Source organism: Panthera pardus, unplaced genomic scaffold (assembly GCF_024362965.1).
Source record: "Panthera pardus isolate Hobbes unplaced genomic scaffold, ASM2436296v1 HiC_scaffold_15, whole genome shotgun sequence".
NCBI classification, from domain to species: Eukaryota; Metazoa; Chordata; class Mammalia; order Carnivora; family Felidae; genus Panthera; species Panthera pardus.
The window spans coordinates 4,956,487-4,983,800 of record NW_026526710.1 but is presented as its reverse complement, the minus strand read 5'-3'; the positions used below and the strand labels follow the sequence as shown (position 1 = coordinate 4,983,800).

At 46.0% G+C, this 27,314-nt stretch overlaps 1 protein-coding gene across 2 annotated transcripts in view; it reads right to left on the bottom strand.

Annotated features, from left to right (window-relative positions):
• PTPN11 (protein tyrosine phosphatase non-receptor type 11) overlaps positions 1-27,314 on the bottom strand; it is an 81,191-nt gene that overhangs the window by 23,968 nt on the left and 29,909 nt on the right. For both annotated transcript variants that reach the window (XM_019467404.2, XM_019467405.2), the window contains exons 5-9: positions 24,278-24,394; positions 23,536-23,649; positions 7,294-7,390; positions 3,946-4,025; positions 3,664-3,822 (exon numbers count right to left, since the gene is read on the bottom strand). In XM_019467404.2, the coding sequence (XP_019322949.1) occupies positions 3,664-3,822; positions 3,946-4,025; positions 7,294-7,390; positions 23,536-23,649; positions 24,278-24,394 (567 nt within the window). The remainder of the gene's footprint in view (positions 1-3,663; positions 3,823-3,945; positions 4,026-7,293; positions 7,391-23,535; positions 23,650-24,277; positions 24,395-27,314) is intronic.

Sequence of the window (27,314 nt, the reverse complement as noted above, 5' to 3'; positions counted from 1 at the left end):
CAAGAGACATCAGCCAGAGAAATTTAGCTTTCGTGCTAGGAAGACAAAGAAATTCAGTTATAAAACTGTGGATAAGAAAGCAGCTGCAGGCATCCCCGAAGTCAATGATTAACTGAAAGCGGGCGGGGGGGGGGGGGGGGGGGGCGGACATGGCAGAAGGAAGTTGACCAGAAGTATTAACAGACGGTGCAACTTTTTTTGCCTGGCAATGGCTTACATGGTCTTTTATTATTATTCCGAATTCAGCTTTCTCTTCAGTATTCTGTAGATCCAAATACCTCTTTGACAGACTTGATACAATTTTTATTATCCCCAAATAAGCACTTTTAATATTAATGGTACTCAGTGCTGTTGCTGGCCAATCAATTCTGTGACTGTTGGCTGCTCAAGAGACTCAACAGGAACAAAAAATTAAATCATAACTCTGAAAACATTTCAGCTGACTTTGAATTATCAGCAGACTACTGCGGCCCTCCTCCTAGTTTTCCAAACTCTGACACAGACTTTGGCAGACAAATCCTACAATGTGAGAGCTAATGCTTCAGTTTTTAAACTAAAGCCCAGGAATCAAAAGGAATTCAGAGTCTGGGTTTTCTCCTGTGCAATGGTGGGAGGGTGGGAAGGACCTGAGAGAGCAGGTTGTCAGAACCACCTGTGGAGAGAATATGTCCATTATCCTCTCCATCTGGGACTAAAAAGCATATTCGGGAAGCAGGTGCAGACGTGGGGGCGGGGTGAGGAGAGGGGCAGAGTGATTTAGCCCAGTGTCTGTCTATTCTAGGAGTTTCCGGCAGCTCTTCTTGAAAGGGACGAAAACTAATTCCTCTGAAGTGACACAAGAACCCTTTCTTCATGCCCCCTGGTCCCCTGAGAAGAGGTAGCCTCCTATGAAGCGGACTAAAGGCAGGACAGAGGGCTCAATTTTCCATTCTATACGTAGGGCAGGTAACAGTCACCTGAAGCAGAAACTAGGAAGACGTTTTACCCTGTCCATTAATTCAAGAACATCTCATGTTACTGCACATAGCTGCTGGAGGAAGCCTCTGTTTCACAGTGACCAGATCTAGCCTCAAAGGTTTTCAGAAGTGCTGAAACTACTTAGCACAATGATGAAAACCTTACAAAATCACACTGCCCTTCAAAACTGATAGGAAAATTACATTAGAGCACTAAGATCCAAATCACCCATCTGTCTTAGGTTTAACTTGCAGATGACTGCTATATTCCATGAAAATTTTATGCAAACCATTTAAAGTGTAACTACAAAAGAACTTTGACTAGAACACAAAAACACAGAACTTTTCCAACTTTAAAACCCACATGGATGGGCTCACTTCGGGATAACGCACAGAGCTGTTACTCAGTGAGATCTGTCTGCCTCTCTGTAGGTGTGGGATGTTATAATTTTTAAAAACCGCAAAGGTCACAAAAAGTGTAGGGAGAGAACTACTTGGCATAGACAGCTGGGGAGGGGGGTGTACACGGGGACAACCACTCTGGGGGCAGTTTGGCAGAAGTTATTAGAATTTACAACATGCATACCCTATGACCTAACATTTCTTTTTCTTGACATCTACCCTAGAGAAACATCTGCCACACGCACACATACACAAGCAAGAATAAGATTATTCACTTCAGCACTGCTTGTTAAGAGCAAAAACTGAAACACTTAAATGCTCAACACATAATGGTGAAATAAATTATGGTATATCCTTACCATGGAAAATCATGCAATTACTAAAAAGAAAGAGGCCAATATGTACTAACAGTAGATATTCAACCATTCACTTCGGTGGGGCCCAAAATGCACCACAAAATCCATGTATGAAAATACTTTTACATACGGTATTTTTCAGAAATTAGTACTATAGACTTCATTAGGCACCTACAGGTACATAAATACACGCATATACGTCAATGTTGGTATGTTGTGTCTATAGTAATGCCTCCCATACACGTATGTATGTAAATGCCAAGAAGACAGCATGGAAGAATACACATTGCACTGGTCACAGGGATTTCAAATGGGCGGCCAAGGGATGGTGACAAAGACAACTTTAACCATAACGATAATGTGTTTGGATATTTATATAAATATATGCTTGAATAATTCAAAATAATTCACAAAATTTTTTAACGTTTATTTAGTTTGAGAGAGAGAGAGACAGACAGACAGAGTGCGAGTGGAGGAGGGACAGAGAGAGGAAGACACAGAATCCGAAGCAGGCTCTAGGCTCTGAGCTGTCAGCACAGAGACCAATGCAGGGCTCGAACTCACAAACCATGAGACCATGACCTGAGCTACAAAGTTGGACACTTAACCAAATGAGTCACCCAGGCACCCCTTCAAATAATTTTTAGATGTCTACAAGTCATGATAAGTATGATTTACATGACCAGTGAAATCACTACTTGTTAGTACTCCAATCCTTTGAAGGTACTAGATGGGGCTTTTCACATTCCCTTCTGGACTTCTGCTCCTGGATACAATAAAGTAACAGGGATTGGATTTACCCTTCCACCTCAGACAACTAAAAAACAGGAAAAATGAAAAGACATATATAATAGAATTAGTAACAAGGACATTAAAACAGTTATTACAAATATACTCCATATGTCCAAAAGGTGTAAGTTAAAAAGAGAGACAGAGACGGCATTAAAAACGAAAACAGGGGCACCTAGGTGGCTCAGTCAGTTAAGCGTCCGACTTTGGCTTAGGTCATGATCTCACAGCTCATCAGTTCAAGCCCCACGTCGGGCTCCGTGCTGACAACTCAGAGCCTGAACCTGCTTCAGATCCTGTGTCTCCCTCTCTCTCTCTGCCCCTTCCTTGCTCGCACTGTCTCTCTCTCTTTCTCAAAATAAATAAACATTAAATCAAAAACAATCTTTAAACGAAAACGAAAACAAAAACAAATGGGTGGTGGGCACTAAGGAGAGTACTTGTTAGGACGAGAGCACTGGGTGTTATACGTAAGTGATGAATCACTAAATCCTACTCCTGAAATCATTATTAAACTATATGTTAACTAACTTGGATTCAAATGAAATTTAAAAATTAAAGTAATAATGATAAGAAGAGATTTTTTACATATAAAAAAACCCAAAACGATAAAACTTACAGAGATGAAAAAGATAATACCTGCTGTAGAGAACACAGCGAATAGTCCTAACAGCAGATGATACACCACAGAAGGAAAAAAATCAACCTGAGGACATACAGCAAAACAAACCGTCCAAAATGAAACCGGCGGGGGGCGGGGGGGGGGGGGGGACAGGTTTCTTGAAACACCATCTGCCAGAAGTCATTCACTGTGTTTTGCAGGGGGTAGACAGCCGCGCAAAATGAGCAAAGTCTCCATGGGCCGCAGGATAACGTCAAGCAACCTAATAATATACGTGTAACTGGTGTCCCATGTTTGAAGAAATAATAAACATTTCCAATTTGAAGAAAACTATAAAGCCCATAGATCCAAGAAGCTCCATGAACCCCAAGCAGAAGGAACATCAAGAAAACTACACCAAAGCCTGCTGTAATCACATTTCTTCTACTCTCTTTCCTCCAGAGGGTCAGAGTAAGCCTAATTCGTTTATTCAATTGCTAACATGGTCAACCTGACACGTCTGATACTTCACAGTTCATCAGAAGGGCGTGGAGCGTACCTTTCCTCTCTCCACTTCTTTCGTCGTCATGACAATCACTCGCGAGTTTTCTTGAAACACCATCCGCCAGAAGTCATTCACCGTGTTTTGCAGGCAGCCTTGTGTGGCAATGTAACTCTTTTTGGGCTTTGAATTGTTGCATTTGGTTTCAAACTCGGGCTAGAAATTTAGGAAGAAATTCCTTTAATCACTGGAAAGTTGCTTTCAGGTCACAAGAAATACAAAACACAAAAGATGGCTAGCAATGCCTGGTCAGAAAATATGGCAGGAAGCAAAGATTACCATGATAATATTTGCATTGATGTAATCTGAAACAGGCTCATTGGGATCACCGTCATGGAGGACAACTCTGGTATGATCGACTGGAAGAAAAAGAGACCACAGTCAAAAAGTACTCATTCCTCTTCAGGACATGTCATTTCAAAATAGTTAATCCTCAACCTCGTCCAAGTTTTATTCACTTAGTGATAAAACCACATAAAAAAATTAAATCCTAAATGAGCACAACAATGATCCAAACACCACATGATGCTTCATAATGCGGTCTTTAAGAAGAACAAAGTAGCAACAGCCAACTCCTTGGTCTTGATTATGTGCTGTGGATATACAGGATATTACCGCTGGGAGAAGCTAAAGGGTACGTGGGAGCCCTCCGTATATTTTTATAACTTCTTGTGTCTAAAAATATTTCAAAACAAAAAGTTTTTTTTAAAACCAAAGGAAGAGTAAGTATAGATAAATGACATGATGTCTGAGATTTGCTTAACATAATATGGGGGGAGAGGAGGAGCGGAGCAGAGTATAAATAAAACAGGACTAGGCATGAGTTGACAACGCTGGGAGCTGGGCAGCGGGTATGTGTGGTTCTTTATACTGTTCTGTCTACTTCTGAATATGTTTGAAACTTTCCATAATAAAATTGGTGGCTTTTTTTTTTTAATGAAGCACATTGAACTACAACATCTAGCAGATAAGATTTTGTCAGCTGACCAAATTCTGTACAAAAGTACATTACTGCGGGGCACCTGCGGGCTCGGTCGGTTAATCATCTGACTTCGGCTCAGGTCATGATCTCACAGTTCGTGGGTTCGAGCCCCGCTTCGGGCTCTGTGCTGACAGCTCAGAGCCCGGAGCCTGCTTCGGATTCTGTGTCTCCCTCTCTCTCTGCCCCTCCCCTGCTTGCACTCTGTCTCTCTCTCAAAAATAAAATAAAGGGGCGCCTGGGTGGCTCGGTCGGTTAAGCATCCAACTTCGGCTCAGGTCATGATCTCACAGTCAGTGAGTTCGAGCCCCGTGTCAGGCTCTGTGCTGACGGCTTAGAGCCTGGAGCCCGTTTCAGATTCTGTGTCTCCCTCTCTCTCTGCCCCTCCCCTGTTCATGCTGTGTCTCTCTCTGTCTCAAAAATAAATAAACGTTAAAAAAAATTAAAAAAAAAATAAAATTAAAAAAAAATAAAAATAAAAAAGTACCTTAGTGGTATAGAAATCTGAGCACTCTACCTAAGCAACTTATCTTATAATGGGAATTAGTGATATAGTTATATGTCTTGCACTGCCCATCTCTAAAGAAACAAGACGTTAATCAAGAGGAAGCATCTGACTGGGACTTTTAAGAGGAAAAGGCAACGACACTCTCTTCACATAACTGCAGATGATTGTTCCTGTTGCCTTTTCCTACATCCCTGCATCTCACTAATGAGTTCCATTAGGCCTCCTGAGCAGAAAGGAAAACTTAGACATAAACAGGATGAGGCTGCCCCAAGGTCATCAGGACCATGCTGTGGCTCAGACTGATTCTCTGCAAATTCCTATTGCCTTTTCTCACTATTATGAATGGCTGCATTTTCTCCCATTCTCATCTACACACATTTCAAATAACCGTTTGGATGTGATGGACATATGTACCATGTATGTATCCATATGTACGCAGAGAGAACAAGACTGTCTCTCCCTGTCTCTCTCTCTCTCTCTCTCTCTCTCTCTCTCTCTCTCACACACACACACACACACGACAGATTTACGATACCTGACATAATGGCTTGGACCCAATGAGACATGAGAGCAAAATGCTCACCAAATTGGCTCATGCATCCCAATAAACTTTGTGCAGTTTCTGAACACCGAAATATATACACATGGATATACAAACATGCCCTATTTTTAAGTTTGGTAAATACATTATGCATGCACTGCCATCAATCTGTATGTCAGATTTAAATTTTTCTTTCTTTCTTTTTTTAGACACAGGATATAAATCAAGAGAAGTTCTAAATGTTCCTTCCCTTCACCCCAGCGGGCCGCCTTGCACAGCCCGCTCTGGCGATCCCTCCAAGAGCATGGCGCCCAGAGCAGAGACTGTGAGGGCTCCTGTGCCAGTTCTCCCGTTGGGATCTTGCTAAAATGGTCGAGAAAACCGGGAGAATAAGAACACCTGCTTTGTGCACATGTGGTGTAATTAAGTGACACAGGTGCAGGGTCCGGTACAGAACAGCCCTCAGGACACGCGCGCTACAACAGCTGTTTACTGCCATCTCTAGGGTCCTCGCCACAGGCCTCCATCCTTCCTCTCGTTCCCTGTGGCTCAACTTTGGCTCTACCAGGCAGTATCTGGGTAATTAAGTGCTTTACGAATCCCTTAGGGTCCTCTTCGGAGCAAAGTAGAATGTACCTGTATCTCCTGTAACTCGAGCTCAGGGGATCAGGGAGCAGAGCAGTTCGGGTCCTTGGGCGGAGGCTGCCTGTTCCCCAGAAGAGGGAACGGAGGCCCAGACAGAGGCGTGTCTTCCCAAGACGCACGGGCCGAGCAGCGCAGTGCAAGGACACAAGTCTGGGACCTCTGAGGGTCATGGTGTGGCCTGCCCCTGGGAGATGGCAAGCCCTGAGATACTCACTTTTATTTTTTTAATTAAAAATTTAAAAAAAAATTTTTTTAACGTTTATTCATTTTTGAGAGATGGAGACAGACCGTGAGTGGTGGAGGGGCAGAGAGAGAGGAAGACACAGGATCCGAAGCAGGCTCCAGGCTCTGAGCTGTCAGCACAGAGCCCGACGTGGGACTCGAACCCATGAACCCTGAGATCATGACCTGAGCTGAAGTCGGATGCTTAACTAACTGAGCCACCCAAGCGCTCCAATTTAATTTTTTTTAATGTTTATTTATTTTTGAGAGAGAGACAGACCACAAGCGGCAGAGGGGCAGAGAGAGAGGGAGACACAGAATCCCAAGCAGGCTCCGGGGTCTGAATTGTCAGCACCGAGCCCAATGCGGGGCTTAAACTCACAATCCATGAGATCATGACCTGAGCCGAAGTCGGACAACTTAACCGACTGAGCCACCCAGGCTCCCCTGAGATTCTCATTCTGAGGCAGACAAAATTAATTAACAAAAGGAAATGACACATTCAAGAGCGCCTGGTGGCCATTTTACCCAGCACGAGCATCACAGGAACTCAGTGGATGACATCATCCTTTCCCACCGCATTTGATGATTTTGGAAACTGCTCACAATCGAAAAAGCCTAAGGCCTCGGCTCTGCTAAGAAGACACGGAGCCCCTGGGAAAAGTTACAGGGACGCCGAGGAATCAAACTCTCCAAGAGTGACTATTACTGGACAGAATATTAAATACTTACAGGGTAGGATGTTTTTATATCTATTTTTGTTCTTATTTTCTTGTCTCTGACCCTCTTTTCTGCTGTAGAGAAGTTTGCACTCCTGTTGCTGTAGTGTCTGGAGAGGAAAAAAAGTAAATATTATTGCGTGTCGAAAGCTTTAAAAAAAAAAAAATCCTGGCTCAGCATTTCTGCTTTAGGAACGTTATCCTTGGAAATGTTCAGAGTTGAATACAACGGCTACAGAAATGCTCATCTTAACGCCGTGTCAACAACGTCAAGAACAATTTCCAAGAAGAAAGGACGGCCTGGACAGCACTACCATTAATTCACACAAACGGGTGTTCTGCGACCATTAAAAAAAAAAACGTTCTTGGGGCGCCTGGGTGGCTCAGTCGGTTAAGAGTCCGACTTCAGCTCAGGTCATGATCTCACGGTTCATGGGTTGGGGCCCCATGTCGGCCTCTGTGGTTCGAGCCCCGTGTTGGCCTCTGTGCTGACAGCTCAGAGCCTGGAGCCTGCTTCAGATTCTGTGTCTCCCTCTCTCTCTGCCCCTCCCCTGCTCGTGCTCGGTCTCTTTCAGTCTCTCAAAAATAAATAAATGTTAAAAAATATTTTTTTTTAAATGTTCTTGGAGAATTTTTAATGCCTTGAAAAGATGATCAGAGTAAACATTAAGTGAAAAGAAGGTCAAACTTCCAAAACAGTGTATTACATAAGCCATATGTCTGCATTAGCCTATGTATATGAGAAATGGCAAAAGAATATATACCAAAAAAGTAATGGGAGTGTTTTTTTTTTCAGGGTACTAGAATTATGAAGCCTTTTCTTCATTTTTTTAAACTTTTTTTTTTTTTTGCCTAAAGTTTTTAGTGGATAAATATTTATTAGGACAGAAACCTTTTAAATTTTTAACTTTTTAAAAAATGTTTATTTATTTTTGAGAGAGAGAGAGACTGAGCACGAGTGGTGGAGGAGCAGAGTGAGAGGGAGACACAGAATCCAAAGCAAGCTCTAGGCTCTGAGCTGTTAGCATAGAGCCCAATGCGGGGTTCGAACTCACAAGCTGTGAGATCATAACTTAAGCCAAAGTCAGATGCTCAACCAACTGAGCCACTCAGGCATGCCAGGAAAGAAACCTTTTATTATTATTTTTTTTAACGTTTTATTTATTTTTGAGACAGAGAGAGACAGAGCATGAACGGGGGAGGGGCAGAGAGAGAGGGAGACACAGAATCGGAAGCAGGCTCCAGGCTGAGCCATCAGCCCAGAGCCCGACACGGGGCTCGAACTCATGGACCGTGAGATCGTGACCTGAGCTGAAGTCGGACGCTTAACCGACTGAGCCACCCAGGCGCCCCATTATTTTTTTAATGTTTATTTATTTTTGAGAGACAGAGAGAGAGGACATGAGTCGGGGAGAGGCAGAGAGAGGGGGAGACAAAATGCGAAGCAGGCTCCAGGCTCTGAGCTGTCAGTACAGAGCCCGACACAGGGCTTGAACTCATGAGCTGTGAGATCATGACCCAAGCCTAGGTCAGACACTTAACCGACTGAGTCACCCGGCCACCCCTAAGAAACCTTTTAAAATAACAATTATCAGGAACGAAAGTTGGGGCGCCTGGCTGGCTCAATCACAAGAACGTGTGACTCTTGATCTTGGGTTGTGGGTTCGAGCTTCACACTGGATGTAGAGATTACTAAAAAACATAAATAAACTTAAACAAAAAAGACTGAGAGCCAATGAGCATTGGTGTAGAGCATATAAATAATGGCTGTGATCATGCTCTTGACTTCATGATCTGCTGCCTACTTTTACCATCGTTTAATTCAGAGCAAGCCACATACTACCTCTCAAATTTGGATACAGGAGAAGCGGTACTGGGTACCACTGGATCATGGGCACGCAAGCTTTGCTCCTCCTATCCCACAAACCCTATGCCCTAGGCAGGCAGCGTGAGTCTGCTTGCGTCTACACAAACACCCACTCCCTACGTTTTCCCCAGCCAGGGAGTAAGGAAGGGAATGTCAGACTCTTAGAGCAAGTGGTCAGGAGGGACTCCCCTTCAGGGAAAGGAGGTGGGGAATGCGATCTGAGAGAGCCACAGAGGGGCTAGCCCCAGCAGAAGAGCGGTCGTGGGGAAGCGAGAAGGACCAGCTGCAGAAACAGACATGAAGGTGCAGAAGCATGTTCAAGAGGTTAAGGTTTTAGTTTCAAAATTACAAAAAGTACCTCTTTGAAGGACCATTAGTTTCTAAAAAGTCTAATTTGTAAGCGGAATTCACAAATGGGCAAATCAAGGGGCACCTGGTGGGCTGAGCATCTGACTTCGGCTCAGGTCACGATCTCGCGGTTCGTGAGTTCGAGCCCCACGTTGGGCTCTGTGCTGACAGCTCAGAGCCTGGAGCCTGCTTCGGATTCCGTGTCTCCCTCTGTCTCTTTGCCCCTCTCCCCCTCGTGCTCTCTCTCTCTCTCTCTCTCAAAAATAAATAAACATTAAAAAAATGGCAAATCAAGAAAGTGGAAGGGACACTGAATAAAGAGAAGAAAATACATGTGTGCTATACATGTATATATAAATTCCAAAATGGTTAGCCCATCAAGGTTTCTATAAGGAGCAACAGTCAATATTGCATAGCAGTGGCCCCCTAGATTTCCATTTCATTTATCTGAATTTCACAGACAGGTATGAAAGTCGAGATTTTAAATTGCTGTTTGGCTCTCAGTTTGAAAATGCAATAATTGGCCTTGACACACAGCTCATAACAAAAGTCGGTACCCAGCTGAAACCCAGGCAGGACTAAACTACAATGTACACAGACCTCGGATGATGAGACAGTCATTCCAATTCTTAAAAGGAGCTCGGATTAAGTAATTAAGGCCATTTGCCTTCTGCGAGCCGGCATTTCCTCTGAACTGTGAGCCAGTCTTACTGAGCAACACTGCTGTGTTAGGAGAAGAAGGTTCAATCTTGATTTTCAGACATTAAGGTGAGGTTCAAAAAGAAGCCCAAACTCTACAAGCTGACTCAAGCACTTAAAAGCCAAACAAGTGGAGAGAAACAACATCAACAAAAGCTACAAGGTGGGGGTGGCTAGGAAATAATAAGCTGCTTGATTCAAAACAAACCCGACAGTGACGTGTTCAAGTGCTCACTTACGAAACATACCTCGCGTGATGCTGCTTTGCTGGCGGAGGCACAGGCCTGAGCTGTCTCTATAAAAGGCAAATTTCACCCAGCCCCTCCCTTGCTCAGGCTCCAGTGTCTACCCCGGCCTGCAACTAAGTTCCAGCTTTTCAGAACTCAGGCTCCTCCTCTTCTCTGCCTCTAACCTCAGCCAGTCTGTCTATGCCTCAGCTTCCTCGAGTGTAAGGTGGGGAAAATCCTAACTACCTACCCCACAGGGTCAGTGTAAGAGTTAAGGGAGATTACTACAAAAGGTGCAAAAACACGGCACATTGGTTGGACCATCTATTCAGGTCAGGCCAGGGGCTCCCCCAACCCTGTATCAAGTTACCAATCGCCTCTTTCATGCGGATTTGGGGTCTGAACAGCACGCGGGCTGAGACAGGTCTCTGGGCCCCAGGGTCTTCCAGAACGGACAAGCCCCAGAGCGCCTGCGTCCCAGGCACAGTCGGTGCTAACTGGCAGCGGCTGGCAGTTGTCACAAATTAGTAATGACCAACTGTGTGTCTCTCCCCCCAGCTCCTTCCTTAGTGCCCATTAGCCCATTCTCATCTGCGCCTGGGGCCCAAGTTGTCTGAACACATTTCGTTTTCCACAGTGGAAGGCTGCCCTCCATCCAGAGTGAGGCTGAAAATAAAAAGAAGGGCGACTTTCCCTGCTCTGCCTGCAGAGGCTCCCCAACTGCACCCGAGACAATCAGCTGCCACCTGCTGTGGGGTGCTTCCTCCCCAGCGCCAGGCTGATGGCCGGAAGAAGCAGAAGACTATCCAGCGAGCCGGCCCCTGCACGTCACAACCCTTCCATGGTTTATCTTCCACAACCTCCTCCCCAGCAGTCCCGGCGGCACACCAAAAAAGCTGCAAACGACCTGTCAGGCTAAATGTCACAGTGTCTCCAGCCCCATTCTCCACTGGGCAGTGGCAGGGATGCTAATGACAATGACAAGCAGAAGAAGGGACAATGTAAAGCAGGGATGCAGGCTGCAAGATCCCGTTTTCCCAAGTAACACCACAAAGAATTTGGATCAAATGCCGAACCCTCAAAATGTGCCAGAGGTTAGTTACCATCGCCTGATTGCATGAGTCAAAACAGATCTAGAGCCAAAGGGATTGTGTCAGATTTTAAGTCTTAAAAAGCATCAAGAGAAGCCAATTCTCTGATCCACACTACATATTTACAAGTGTCCAGGGCTGGTGCACCTGGCTGGCTCAGACAGTGGAACATGCAACTCTTGATCTCAGGGTTGTGAGTTCGAGCTGCACATGGAGTGTAGAGAGGACTTAAAAATAAAATCTTAAAAAAAACAAAAACAAAAACGAAGAAGAAGTGCCCAGGAGCATGACCAACTGTGGATGGGACAAGTGCTCACGTGCAGAACCATCCCCTGACGTTTATGACCAGGGAACACTCCTGCTTCCCACCCCCGGGGCCCCTCCCAGCCTAAATGCCAGGGGCAGCGTCCCCAGTCACTATAATGACCGAATGGGACCCCCACAAGGCTTCAAAAGCCCTGATTGAAAGCCACTGGACCTGGCTCTTGACCAGAATGTCAGGAATCCAAACAGAGGAGCAGGTTCAAGGAGAGACAGACAGGCAGGAAACACACTGGCAGAACCACGCATCCCCAGGTACCACGACAATGACAAGGGCCCAGTGACCATTCTGCCTGCACTGTTCCGGGCAACGGGGACAAATCACAAAAGTAACACCAGCAACCATCAAGGCCAGACCAAACCACAATTACCTTGCCTTTAAACACAGAACTACAAGGGCGTATATGCTGCGTGGGGTAAGGGAGCGGTGGGGCTGGAGAAACGAGACTGCCAAAACGTTTGCAAGTGTCAAGGGTGCGGGTAGGGGAAGAGAAGGTCCATCGTTCCATCTTCTCTACTCTGGGGTATTCAAAAGCTTCGATAACAGAAGAAGGTTTCTCATGAACAAAATAAAAGCTAGAAGTGTAGAAGCTCCTACTGGCTCTGCCCCCACCCCACTCTTGGCTGCAGCCTCCCGAAGGACAGAGAGGGAGCGGAGCAAGACTGCCAGGCAGGTGGGCTCCTGGCCCTGACGCCGTGAATGATTATTAGGACAGCGGTAACCACCTGGGCAGGATCCGAAACCAGGCCCGCTACCCGGTCTGAATGACCCTCTGTGTTCCTCTGGCATCCGTCCTGTGTGCAGAGGACACTGCAATTTCTCATCCCGTCCCCCCCGCTGCAAGCTCTGCAGGGTCGCCAGGCGCCACGGGCGGGTGAAAGCCCCCCGCATCCTGATACCACGCCGCACAGCCTGTCGCCGTTTCTCTGCTGTGGGATTTGGGCAGCCTGTCCTGAACGAGTCCTCAGCACCACCCAGGCACGAAGGGGCAGCTGCAGACTCTCGGCGCCAGAGAAGGTCCCAACTGATGGATAAGCACTTACGAAGGTGACGGACAAAATTAACCCAAGACCTGCTTCCCCTCCCGGTGCCTGTAAGCCCAGACGCCCCCGTCCTCCCAGAAGGTGGAGAGTAAGGAGGAAAATGAATTAAAAGGCATGGTGCCTCGGGGGAGAACAGGTTCTGACACACGAAACTGCAGCAGCAGTACAAGACAAATCTATAATTAAGTGTGGAATTAATTATGTGGTGTGCCGTCTAGGGAGTGAGATCCATGAAAACTAACCGAAGCAGGTTTCTGGGAGGAGCCAAGGCCTGAAGCAGGTGAAGGATTTAGACAGGTCCAAGGAGGAAAGGAAGCCATCCCAGCAAGTTCGGGAAGGCAAGCAATGTGGCTAAGAGGCGAGAGTTCTTCAGGGGGAAGGAGACTGGTCGATGAGTCTGGAAGCTGTGTGCCAAGAAGTGGAGGCGAATGGGGTTAGATGCGGAGAGTCGGAAAAATGACGCCGGGCCTTGAAGACCAGGCAGAAGAATCTTCAACAGCTGAGTGACAAGGTTCTGACACACGAAGTTCACACCACAGCCAACCATCTGCCCCCTGGGGACAAGTTTCTCACTTCTTTTTGGGCTTTAGTTCCTTGGTCAAAATGAAAATGCTGTGTCTCACGTAGGAAACAGGGAGCCACTGATGGTTTCTGAGCAGAAGAGAGACAGGAGAAATGCTGAGTGCAGGTTCACCTGAAGGGTAAACGGAGGGTGAGAGGCAGAGGGAAAAAGAACAGTTCGTGTCTCTTGGGGCGACGAGAGCCTGTACCTCTGCTGTCAGACGAAACTCCTGTGTCCACGAATGCCTCCCTGGGCGGCCCCGAGCAGGTGCCCCGACTTCTCAGCATGCCCACGGGCTGCTCCACCTACCCCACAGGCCTGGGGATGCAATGAGATGACTTCCCTAGCCCCAAACGCGGCGCCAAGTAGACAACAGACGCGTTTCCCTCCGCCCTCTAAGCAGAAAGACATTAGGAAAGAAGAAACAACAGCACTTGGTGAACGGCAGGGTATGGCAGAAACGGGACAAAGAGGAATTGAGAGAGGCCCTGAGGATTCCAGCCCACGGCGCCCAAGGATAAAGAGCATGAGTGCCAGACACGGGGCAGTAAAGGGGGCGGGAGGGGGTATTTGGTTTAAAGGGGAAAATAATAGGCTCCTGTCTTGAATGCTCAAATTTGAAGAGACAGAACTGTGAAGAAATACGGAAGGCATCATTGAAAAGGCAAAACCAGAGCTCAGAAGCAAGATAAACTTAGGGGGGGAACCTGGATAAGATAAGAATGGACGTGCTCCCCAACGAAGAGCGAACCTCAAGCAAGACGAGCGGAGGGCCCCGACCACGCTGTGGGGAACCGCCGGAGTCAGCCAGTCAGAAGAGGAAAAGGCAGCGGCCAGCAAGAGGCACAGGAAGAGGAAGAAGGAATAAACCAGGCGTGTGCTGCTGCAGGTCAGAGAAACCAAGGAAAGAACACTGTGGGAATGAGGAGCTGGACGGTGGTCTCAAAAGCAGCACACGGCAGAAAGACGCTAGAGCAAAGACTACTCGTGGCACAGTAAGAAAGCCACTGGGGCCTTCCGCCTGTTGGCTCAGTGATGGTGGAAGCAGTCACGGTCGGAGGTTAAAGCAGGCAGGAGCTCAGAAGAAATGGCCACAGCACAGGCCCGCCTGGTGAAGAAGACAGGAGACGACGGCAGACGCAGGGAGAAGCAAGGGCGGTTGAGGGCCAGAGGGAAAGGTGACACAGAGACGCGAACGTGCCCGAGAGCACCTTCGGCTCTTACTCTCTGTGAAGACGTCAAGCGGCTCTGGCAAACTGAAATGACTCTCAAAAGGAAAACCTGACACTGGAGGGGCAGAGAACAGAACAGAGAGAGACGCTGGAAGAGAAGCAGTCCAAAGGAAACAAAGGAACTTCTCCAGGACGGAACGTTTCGCTTGCCGAATGAAACCTCCAACCGCTGCAAGGCTCTGCCCACGGGAAGGCAGCAGCTCTTCTATTCAAGCAACTGGGAGCTTTGGGACCTACGTGGAAAATCCCGGCTGCGGCGCGGGCCTACGGCCTGGAGCACTTGCAGCCCAAGGCTGGAGCCCTACTCGGGGGCTGTGGTGAAGCGTGGTGGGGCTTGGCCACCAAGGGGAAGAGTTCTGCTAGAGATCGCCAGCAAGAATTCTTATTCTAGACACAGCTTTGGGGTGCAGTTAAAGTCTTGTCTCCATAAAACCTAACCGTCTCGAAGCAGAATTTACAGCTCCCCTGAGCAGGATGTAATCACTTGAAAGAAATCGAACCGGCCTGTGGGTTTGAAGGCAGGCATTAGCTCCTCCTGGAGACACGTCAGATGGCACAGTGGCCGAGGGTCCAGGACATCTGTGTAGCTGTCAAGGAAGTGACTGCGCTGCCCGTGAGAATGGAAAACAGCTTCAGACCACGACACAGAGAGGCTTGCGTAATAGGAGGAGGATGGGCTTTAAAAACAAAAATCAAATTGCTAAGGCAAACAGGCTTTAAAGTGCTGGGAAAAAATAACCCCAGTGAATATGATGTTGCGTGGGGTTTGTATGGGTATGTGTTGTGGGGTGTGTGTGTGTAAGTCAGAAACAGGAGATTCAAAGCTAAAATTTTTCTGAAATTCATCACTGCCACCCTGAATTAGACCCTATTGTGCAAGTGTGTATAGATGGGTCTCGAAGACCGAAATGTGCATTCACAACCCTCAAGCAGGGCCTCCACCTGAAAACTGCAGGGTAGTAAAGAGATGAACATCTCCAAGCAAAGCCAGGAACATTCCTCCATACTTTTTAAGCATCAGAAAGCCATTCCCTACTGAATATATGCAAAGCATCTAAACCTAATACCACTTTCTCTCCCTCTCCTTCTCCCCCTCTTTCTCACTCTTCCCCCTCCCGCCCTCATCTCTCTCCCTTTCTCCCTCGCTCCCTCCCCCCTTCCCTCTCTCTGTCTCCCTCTCTCCCTCTCTCTCCTGAAAACAACTTGTATTCAACACTCAGCCCAAATACATCCTTTCTGTCTATGGTGTGCCAGGCTCCCCTGGAGTCTCTACCAGGACTACAGGAAACCAGGCAGGACTACCTGTCTTTGTGGGGCCCACGGACTGCTTTGGGTTCTTCTCTTAGATAATATGCACACAGCACACCTCAAATAGCAGGATCAAAGTGTATCTCTTTATTTGATCACCTTTAGTTGCATCTGAGCAAAACCTCTCTTTATTCTGACAGACCTAGTAACTCCATCTGCTTCTGCGAATTCACGGAACAAGAGACAAACGTGAAAACAACGGCCACACGGAGGGCCCATGAACTCCAAGGAGAGCAGGAAGTATGAAGGAAAGGGCTGCTGCTAGTGCACCTGTAACAAGAACCCATCCAGGCACGGGCACGGGGATCCAGGAAGGTTTCCCTGAGAAAATGATCCTGAGGCTGGGAACTGAGGAGTGTTAGTAAGGTGAGACGAAAAAGGAACGTTCTAGTACAATCCCACCCATAACACCATACGAATAAACGCACCGCCGTCAGACGTCCACCAGTTCAAGTTTTAACAAGTCCACAATGAAAGTTGATCACCTGCCCTCAAACCCATTCCTCCCAGCCTCCCCGTCTAGGTAAACCACGACTCGATCCTGCCAACTGCTCGAGCCAAAAACCTTCACCACATCCTTGCCTCAGCTCTGCCTCAACCACACGATGCGTTGACTCTACTTTCAAAATATCTCGAGAACCCAACCACCTCCACGGCTGCTACCCTGAACCAAGCCGCTGCCATTTACCTGCTCTGGCTCCTGTGATGTGCCTCTCTGCGGGTCTCCCTGCCTCTACGTCCCCCTTGCAGAAAGCCTCCCATGCGGCAGCCGGCAAGATCACATCCCTCCTGTGCTCAGAACCCTCCTCAGACTCTGTCACCAAGTAAAAGCCAATGCTGCTACACAGACCCGTGGGCCCACGGACCCCGTGTCATCTCGCTCCTCTGTGTCACTCCACCCACATTCCCCTTCTGCCTGCTCCTCTCCGACAGTACTGTTTGCTGATGGTGCAACGTGCACGCACACTCCACGTTCCCGCTTCAGGGCCTCTGCGCCGTTGTCCTCTCTGCCTGGAATGCTCTTCCTGAGGTTATCTGTATGGCCCGCTCCCTTATGTCCTTCAACTCTCTGCTCGAGTACCGCTGCATCAGAGAGACCTGAGTAAAATGGTAACGACCCCATCAGCACGCCCTTCCTTTCTGGCCCTACTTTATTTTCTCTATAGCACGTATCACCCTCTCCCGCAACAAACATTCACTCGTTTCTTTGTTTTACTGTGTCTCCCCGTTGGCCATAAAGCTCCATAAGGATAATGACTTTTATGTGTTTCCTGCTGCATCCCCAGACCCTAGAACAGAACCCGGCCTGGAGTCTGTGCTTAATAACTACTTGGCGAATGAAGAAAATGAATACATCATGCCACCACCAGCGTCTCCTGTTTGGGGGAAATATTCTCAGGACGTCTGCCCGACTCCCGACAACACTCATCTCTAACAACTGCTTTCCCCTCCAGACACAGCTGTTCCAAGTGATCGTGTCCTCGGTACTCTCCTCAGACCAAGATGGATGGCATCTGAGCCCATGAGAATCCTAGACTTTGTACGAAGTTGCTGGTTTCAGTGTCTGCAAGGGGCCAGAAGGAAGGTTTGTGAGTCAGGAAGCAGAGGAATCTGCTCAAGGAAAAGAAGGACGAAGCAGGTGTGTGGAGAGCAGGCAGACTGGACACAGAGCGGCAGCAAGACGGAGGAGGGAGAAAGGAGAGAGCGGAGGCCAAAGGACTGCCAACAGCAAGATTGCCATCCACCACTTGGGTCCCGCAGTCAGATGCAGCGTCGAGGTGCAGCCCAGTGTCCCCTGGGCAGCCCGGGCCTAGAGGACTCCAAAGAGAAGAACAGGCTGAGAGAGCGTGCAAATACTCTATCAATGCGGCCGTGCGATACGTACCTCGCCGAGATGTTCAGGGCTGAGCTCAGGTTTCGGGTAACGCACAGCGCAGGCACAAAATCATAAGATCATAACCTGCCTTTTCATTTACGTAGCGAGTGTCTCACTTCAGAACCTTACTTCATCCCAACAAAGCTAGAACCATCCTCCTCCTCACATTCATAAGCAGAGACACGTAAGAGACGTAAGATGTTTACACAGATCAAGAATGGGAAGCCTCTAGGAAAAAGTCAGACTTGGGGGTCACAGTGTCTTCATCCTACAACACATCCTAGAAGAAGACCAACAACCCGAATTCATTTCAGAGGCCAAGGAGAGAAGAATCGAGCAGCTTCCCAAGAGACTTTGTATTTAAGACGCGGCAAACGCAGAAGTAACTCGTAAGTGTCTTCTGGGGGAACGTACCCGAAAGGACACACGGAACTTTACGGGCCACAACAAGACACAGCTGTCATTCAGAGCTCTGGTTCACCGTAGAGACCATCAGAGTCCTTGGTAAGAAGGAACTGATCCCAAATTATCACCTCCCGGGAAACAACTGAAGTACAAGTGCGAAGAGAATAATGCCTTGCTGTCGGGATCCAACTTCGGTTTCAGAGGGTTTAGACTGTAACGAGTCTCTGCTTCCACATATCTGGTTGGTTTCTATAATGGTTTGGTTCTGTTCTGAGCTGTGTTCCCCAGGCCCCAACCTTAAAGGGCAATTTGGGGGGGGGGGGGGGGGGGCGGTGGCCCTGGGTAGCTCAGTTGGTTAAACATCTGACTCTTGGTTGCGGTGCAGGTCATGATCTCACGGGTGGTGAGATCAAGCCCTGTGTCGGGCTCTGTGCTGAGAGTTCGAAGCCTGCTTGGGACTCTCTCGCTCCCTCTCTCTGCTTCTCCCCTGCTCATGCTCTCTCTCAAAATAAATGAACTTAAAAAAACAACAAAGGGTGTTTTTTAAAATTAACTGGATTTGAGAAGCAGATACCTAAGAGACCCAGAAAGCAGGTCACCAGCTGTTTAGGTCTGGTTTCAGCTGTCATCAGATGAAACGTTAGTCCTGTGCTCTGATTTAGCGAATGACAATTTATGCGATCAGCCTGACCTCTATGGAGAACAGACATGATAGTGTTTTTTTTCCATTTTTCCCAAAAGCCGGTTCACTGGCTTTGTTGTTAATAATGTATAAAAGATTACCTGAATCTGAGATGTCACAGCGAAACTATCAGGTCAGCATTTAGAAGCAACCTTCTTTTTCCAAGGCCAGGAAAGTCACGCTAGGAGCTATTCTAAGGTCACATCTTGACCCCACCGACAGGATCATGAGCAACACCCCTGATGCCACAAGCTTCCCAGGAAGGTCTGACTTTGTTTCCCTAAGCACTGCCTAAGTGACATTAGTGTTCAAGAACCCACCGGGCAACAGACACCCACCTCACTGCTGTCACTTTTTTTAAAGTTCATAGCCACTGTGAAGGAAAAGTGGTGTGGACGATCGCCTCAGCTACCATTTTAAAATTTTTTTTTTCAACGTTTTTTATTTATTTTTGGGACAGAGAGAGACAGAGCATGAACGGGGGAGGGGCAGAGAGAGAGGGAGACACAGAATCGGAAACAGGCTCCAGGCTTCGAGCCATCAGCCCAGAGCCTGACGCGGGGCTCGAACTCACGGACCGCGAGATCGTGACCTGGCTGAAGTCGGACGCTTAACCGACTGCGCCACCCAGGCGCCCCTCTACCATTTTAAGAGAATGTGTAACGGGGTGCCTGGGTGGCTCAGTCGGTTGAACGTCTGACTCTTGATTTTGGCTCAGGTCATGATCCCAGGGTCGCGAGACGAGCCCCATGTCGGGCTCTGCGCTGAGTGTGGAGCCTGCATGAGATTCTCTCTCTCCCCCTTTACCCCTCTCCCCAGCTTGCTCTCTGAATGAATGAATGAATGAATGAATAAATAAAATGTACAATGAACAAGGATATAGATTAAAAAAACAGCTCACTACCCGGGGTGCCTGGTGGCTCAGTCAGTTAAGCGTCCGACTTTTGGTTTCAGCTCAAGTCATGAGCTCATGGTTTGTGGGTTAGAGCCCCACACTGGCCTTGGTGCTGAGCATAGAGCCTGCTTAAGATTCTCTCTCTCTCTCTCTCTCTCTCTCTCTCTCTCTCCCTCCCTCTGCTCCCTCCTCTGCTTGCACACGCGCTCATTCTCTTTCAAATTAAAAAATTAAAAAAGAAACAAAACCTTAAACCCTTCTTAAAGGATCTAAGATTTAAAAAAAAAAAAAAAGAATTCCATAGAACTACTCTACAATCCAGCAATTGCACCATGAGGTATTTACCCAAAGGACACAAAAATACAGATTCAAAGGGGTACATGCACCCTAATGTTTATAGCAGCATTATCAACAATAGCTAAACTATGGAGACAGCCCCAAATGTCCATCGACTGATGAATGGATAAAGAAGATGTGGGGTGTGTGTGTGTGTGTGTGTGTGTGTAGATATATGTGTACACACACACACACACACACACACACACACACACACACTGGAATATTACTCAGCCATCGAAAAGAAAGAAATCTTGCCATCTGCAACAACGTGGATGGAACTAGAGTGTATTATGCTAAGTGAAATAAGTCAGTCAGAGAAAGATAGATATCATATGGTTTCACTCATATGCGGAATTTAGGAAACAAAACAGATGAACGTATGGGGGAGGGGAGAGGGAAAAAAACCACAAGAGACTTAACGATAGAGAACAAACAGGGTTGATGGAAGGAGGTGGGCAGGAGATGGGCTAGATGGGTGATGGGTACCAAGGAGGGCACTTGTGATGAGTAGTGGGTGTGTTGTATTTAAGTGAAGGATCACTGAATTCTACTGCTGAAACCAATATTGCGCTGTATATTAACTAAAATATAAGTTTTTAAAAATTCCATAGATACCAAAGTATTTACAAATAAAATAACACGGTATCAGGGATAACTGGCAACGTTGATAATGATGCACGGGGGTTCTTTATACACATCTATTTTATATAGTACATTCAAAAAAATATTTTTAAGTTTTATTTAAGTAATCTCTACACCCAATGTGGGTTTCGAACTCACAACCCCGAGATGAAGTGTCACATGCTCTTCGGACTGAGCCAGCCGAGTGCCCCTCAACATTTTTTCTTAATCAAGTAGGAAAAAACACTTCTCAGTTCAAACAAACTGCATGTGTGTGCACATGTGCACGCATGATGATCAGGAAAACATGAGCAGTGACTGATATCCACAATATTAAGGCATTACTGTTAATAATTTTAAGTGTGAGAATGGTACTCTAGTTACGATCTTTTGAAATGAAATAGTTACAGATGAAAAAACACCTGGGATTTGCTTCTAGATAAGCCAAGGCAGGGGGAGGCAGTGGGGAGGAGTTAAAAAAAAGACTGGCCACAGGGCACCCGGGCAGCTCAGTTGGTTAAGTGTCTGACTCCTGATCTCAGCTCAGGTCTTGGTCTCGGGGTCGTGAATTCAAGCCCCATTGTTGGGCTCCACACCGGGCATGGAGTCTACTTTAAAAAAAAAAAAAAGACTGGCCACATATCAACAACTGTCAATGCTGGGTGACAGACATATTGCTGTGATTATACTCTGCCCTCTGCTCTTGGATAGATCTGAAATTTTGCATAATAAAAACTTTGGAAAAATAGGTTTGCCATTCCAATTTCTGAACTCATCCCGCCTATCTCATGAGGCTTTATAAAGACTACATGAAATGAATGAAAACAAGTGAATGTAATTAAACGACCAGAAATGCTGCTCTTTATTTTCGCCGCTGGTGGGACACAGGGAAGAAAGCAGTGGGCTTGAGATTTAAAAATTCTGACTGATTGGGGCACCTGGGTGGCTCAGTCAGTTAAGTGTCCGACTTGAGCTCAAGTCACGATCTCACAGTTCGTGAGTTCAAGCCCCGTGTCGGGCTCTGTGCCGATAGCTTGGAGCATGAAGCCTGGTTCTGATTCTCTGTCTCCCCCTCTCTCTCTCTCTGCCCCGTCCACACTTGTGCTCCCTCTCTCAAAAATAAATAACGAACATTAAAAAAAAATTCTGGGGGCATCTGGGCGGCTGAGTCGGTTAAGCGTCTGACTTTGTCTCAGATCACGACCTCATAGTTCATGATTACAAGCCAAGCGTCAGGCTCTACGCTGACAGCCCAGAGCCTGGAGCCTGTTTCAAATTCTGTGTCTCCCTCTCTCTCTTCCCCTCTCCTGCTCGCTCTCTTTCTCTCAAAAATAAACAAATATTAAAAAACACTGTTTTTTAATCTGACTCATTATGCTGATCATCAGTTTCTCAGTGATGCCCTTCATCACTGTCTTCCCTCTCTCAACTAGAAGCTCCCTTTTTCTTTTTTAACGTTTTTATGTATCTCGGAGAGAACGCTAGTGGGGGAGGGGCACAGAGAGAGGGAGACAGAGGATCTGAAGCAGGCTCTGTGCCAAGAGCAGCCAGCCCGAGGTGGGGCTCGAACTCACGAACCACGAGATCATGACCTGAGCCAAAGTTGGATGCTCAACTGACTGAGCCATCCAGGTGCCCCTCAACTAGAAGCTCCTTAAAGACAGAAACCCTGTCCATCTTGTTCGCCATAGTGTCCTGGGCAATAAGTCCAATGCCTGGTATGAAAAAATAAAGCTGAGTTCAAGTTCCTGTTCAGCAATGTGGAGCGGGGACTGTGACTGTTCTGCACCCAACCTCAGCGTTGCGGTGCAATCGGTATTTGTGGTACAGTGCTGGATGGTTTACTTAACCTCCCCAAGCCTCAGGCTCCTCCTCTGTAAAATGGAAATAAAGTCTATCTCAATAAGCTGATCTGACCTGTAGCCACCTCATGCGGCCATTCATTTGTTCCACACTTATTAATTCTAAAAGTCCTACAGGAAGTAAGTAATAGTCCATCATTCCCATAAACAGAATAGTAATAATAAAGTGACATAAACATTCGATAAATGTAAATACCCATTCAACAATTATTTACGGAGTTTCTACTGTGTTCTAGGCGCTGTGCCACATGCTAGAGGTAACTATGAAAGTAAGTATGGCATGATCCTTGTTTTTGAGGAAGTTTTCAATCAACTGGGTGAGAGGAGAGAGAACACGATCACAATGTGAATTGGTAAGTGACATACCAGAGTAAAACAGGAACATAGCACATTCCCTCTGGGGACAGTCTCCTACCCAAGTTGGTTTCAGGAGAGAAATCAGTTCACTTCCCAAAGTTATAAATGTCAACTCCCAAATTAAAACCACCACGAGGTATTTCACTTTCACTTATTCACTGCAATAAGGCTATAGATTCTCTCTAAAGAAGCCAGCCAATGCTGGAAATCTTCCAAAGGAATTAGATCCTTTTGTTTTTCTGGGTTTTTGCCAGCAGTCCAAACCAAAAGAGCCAAATGGAGCTATTGGCTCATCCATTTAATATTAACTGCCAACTCCCTTCTCCCAGAACACAATGCCCTTCTATTTCAGAGAAGCCCCCTCAGCAACTTGTTCCATGTCAATCAATGGCTGAATTAAGAAAGAGCACAGATTCAATCCTTTCAGATCCAATTCCAAATACAGGGCCAACTTCTCTCTCATTAAAAATAGGATTTAATAACTCATGCAAAAAAAAATTTTTTTTTTTAATAACTTACCTCAAATTCTTCCCAAAAGCCTTGTTTGACTTTATCTGTGGTCTCAGCTAATTTGCTTAGTTCTCGAACCCGGCTTTCTATTTCAGCAGCATTGATGCGTGTTGTGTTGAGGGGCTAATCAAATTCAGCAGTTGGTGTGAAATGAATAAAGTATTATTAAAAAAAAAAAAAAAAAAGAGTTCCATCTTGATATTTGTAAGGCAAGGACAGGAAATTCAAAGGATACAGTAATTCACAACAAAAGTTTTCAAATACGGTTTCACTTTTCTGTTTTGTCAGAAAATGTATCTTTCTTCAATCCCCACACACACTTTACTCTGCTGATAGAAATTCAAACCTATTTTTCTTCATAAATCGATCCCAACATTATTTGGGGGAAGTCTGAAGTAGCAGTAAGTCCAAAGGGAGTAAGTGTAATCACCCAAAGTAAACCAAAGGGAGGCCTACTATGAACACTTGGCAAAAGCTTGCCTTAGAAACTCCATAAAGCCTTTTAGAGATACACATGGAGATATCACGGAAAGGACATAATACCTGGAATTCGTTTCCAAATACCCCAGGGGAAGAGCAGTGGAGTGCGGTAACAATGAAACAAGATTTTTAAGTTGATCACAATTGAAGCTGGGTGATGGGTGTATGGAGGTCCATGATGCTATTCTACTTCTGTATATTTAGAATAGTCTGTACCAGGATTTTCTAAACTCCGTAAGGAGATGAAGCTTTAGCTTTCTAATATTCTCACCTGCTTGAGTTGTAGCACTGTGCCCAATGTTTCCACCATGGGGTTCTTCTTGTAATGCTCCACGAGATCTGTCAAAGAGTCAAACCGTTCTCCTCCACCAACATCGTATTTCAGTTCCTTTCAAGACCAAAAAAAAGAAAAAAATCCTATTACCTTTATGTTAAATTATTATTTTTCCCAGCTGAAGTACAGAGACTGACTCTCCCCCAAAGAAAAAACGGCTGTCGTAGTACAAAGAAGAGAAAGCAAGGATGATGGAACAGGAAAGGCCGACCCAATGGGAAAGAGCTCACCGTGGGGTGTGAGATCTAAGTAAGTATCCCTCGGCACCAGCACAAAAGTCTCCCCTTCATACGTTAACTAAGTAGGTTAAAGAAACGAAAAGCAGCATTATTTACTATTTACTTACACTCTAGGCTAAGCAACCATACGGCAGGCTGCTGAAGAGAAGGTAAATAACAACTTCTCTCTGAAATGCAACAAACTCCAAGGCTGGCTAGGCAGCACTGAAGCCCCCAACACCCATGTCTCTATTTTCCCCTTCTAATGAAACTTTAAAAGGGAAATTATAGAGGCGCCTGGGTGGCGCAGTCAGTTAAGCCTCCGACTTCAGCTCAGGTCACGATCTCGTGGTCCGTGAGTTCGAGCCCCGCGTCGGGCTCTAGGCTGATGGCTCAGAGCCTGGAGCCTGCTTCCGATTCTGTCTCCCTCTCTCTCTGCCCCTCCCCCGTTCATGCTCTGTCTCTCTCTGTCTCAAAAATAAATAAACGTTAAAAAAAAAATTTATAATAAAAAAATAATAATAAAAAAATAAAAGGGAAATTATAAACAGAGACCAGGAAATTTTCTCTGACAAAAAGATCAGAATAGGCGACTTCAGGGAAACAACAGGAAAACAGTTAAACTCAGAAAATGCAAAACCCTAAAAATTAAATATGAAGATGTGTGGGTATGATCTTTTATTTAAAAATAAAACTGCGGTGGGGAGGGGGGGGGAAGCACTTTCAGAATGACAAAGGACAGACCTCTGAAAATCCATTCTTCCATAAAAGCAACCAAAATACTGGTAAAAACTGTCACCGACTTCTTCAGAACTCTGAAAATTAACCAAGGACTTGCACCAGCCCAAGGAACATTTATTTGAGAAAAATGATTGAATCTTGGTAAGGAGCAAACCCTGGCATTCTAACTTGCCCTCTCTTCCCATGCACCTCTCTCTTTCAGTAGCCTTGAAAACCAACAGCCTCATAACCACAGTAGCTGCGAGAGCCAGCATAGCCAGAGGGGACAGAATGGATTTGGAACCCTCTCAAGGGACCAATCCCCAGAGAGTGCTCCCTACAGGCAAACCTTGCTTTATTGCACTTCACTTCATTGTGCTTTGCGGATACGTTATTTTTTACAAATTAAAGGTCTGTGGCAACCCTGCCTCCAGAAAGTCTATTGGCACCATTTTTCCAACAGTATTTGCTCACTTTGTGTCTCTGTGTCGCGTTTTGATAATTCTTCCGATGTTTCCACTTTTTCATTATTACTGTATGTGTCACGGAGATCTGTGATCGGTGATTATGACTTCCTGAAAGCTCAGATGATCCTTAGTGTTTTTAGCAACAAAGCATTTTTTAATTAAGGTTTGCTGTCGTTGTTTTCTAGACATATTGCAACTGTACACTTAATAAGATACAGTATAGAATAAACAGAACTTTTATGTGCACTGGGAAACCCAAAAAATTCATTTGACTTGCTTTGTTGCAATATTCACTTTACTGCAGTGGTCTGGAACTGAGCCCACAATATCTCTGAGATATACCTGTATTGGGCCTGCTTAGCAGCTCCCTGGAAAAGCCCTGTTTTCAGAGCCTATGTTTATTTGACCTGACTTAGAGTTCACTCAGCCCTGTCTTCAGGGGATCTGCCAAAAACAATCAGCAGCAACTGTTTAATATCAGAGCAGCCTGAGGCAGCAATACCAACCAGTTAAAGCAAATAAGAGACTGACCAAAACGGAAAAAGGAAAATCTAGGTGATGTCCACATAGGGCTTGGAAAACCTCTAACATAGAGAGGCAAACCAAGAAACAAACGCTTAACTGTAGAGAACAAACTGATGGTTACCTGAAGGGAGGTGGGTGGGGAGAAAGGTTAAACAGGTGATGGGGATCAAGGAGTGCACTTGTTGTGATGAGCACCAGGTGTTACACAGAGGTGTCGAATCACTATATTGTACACCTGAAACTAATTATTACGCTGTATGTTAATTCACTCGAATTTAAATCAAAAGTTAAAAACAACAACAACAACAACACCCCTAACATATTCTTGAGAATCCAGAGGGCTATGTGACTGTGCAGGGCTGTGTGAAGTGTAGGGAAGATCCAAGAAATCCCTTATCTTTACCTCTAGTTGACCTTGAGGTTATGCACAAACAGAAGGTGAAGGCTAAGGCAGAGTTGTAATCGGCCAGAGCGCTGAAAGTATGCCCCAACACACACCCACACACACAGAGCCCTCCCCAGTCTCTCCTCTGCCCCCGGGTAAAGGCTAGGAGACTAACCACGCAAAGACTTCAGTGGCTACACATAGCGAAGAATACAGGAAAATCATGGAACACAGAAAGAGTAACAACTACAGCAACAATAAAAAAATAGCGACAGCAAACCCTGGAAAAGCCGGCGTCTGATTTCCAGAGTCCTCACACTGTATCACTTAAAATGTCTAGCTGCAAACAAAAAAAAAATATGAAACATGCAAAGAAACAGGAAAGTATGGACCAAACATGGGGGAGGGGAGAACACTTAATAAGAGAAACTGACCTTGAAAAAGCCCACATAAAGACTTGAAATCAGCAAGTATAAATATGTCCAAAGAACTAAAGGAAGCTTACTTTATAAATTAAAAGAAAATAGGAGGATGTTGTCTCATCAAATAGAGAATATCACAAAAACCTGTACACAAATGTTTACAGCAGCATTATTCATAATAGCTAAAATGCCCATCCATTTTTAACGGATAAACAAAATCTACTCTAGCCACACAAT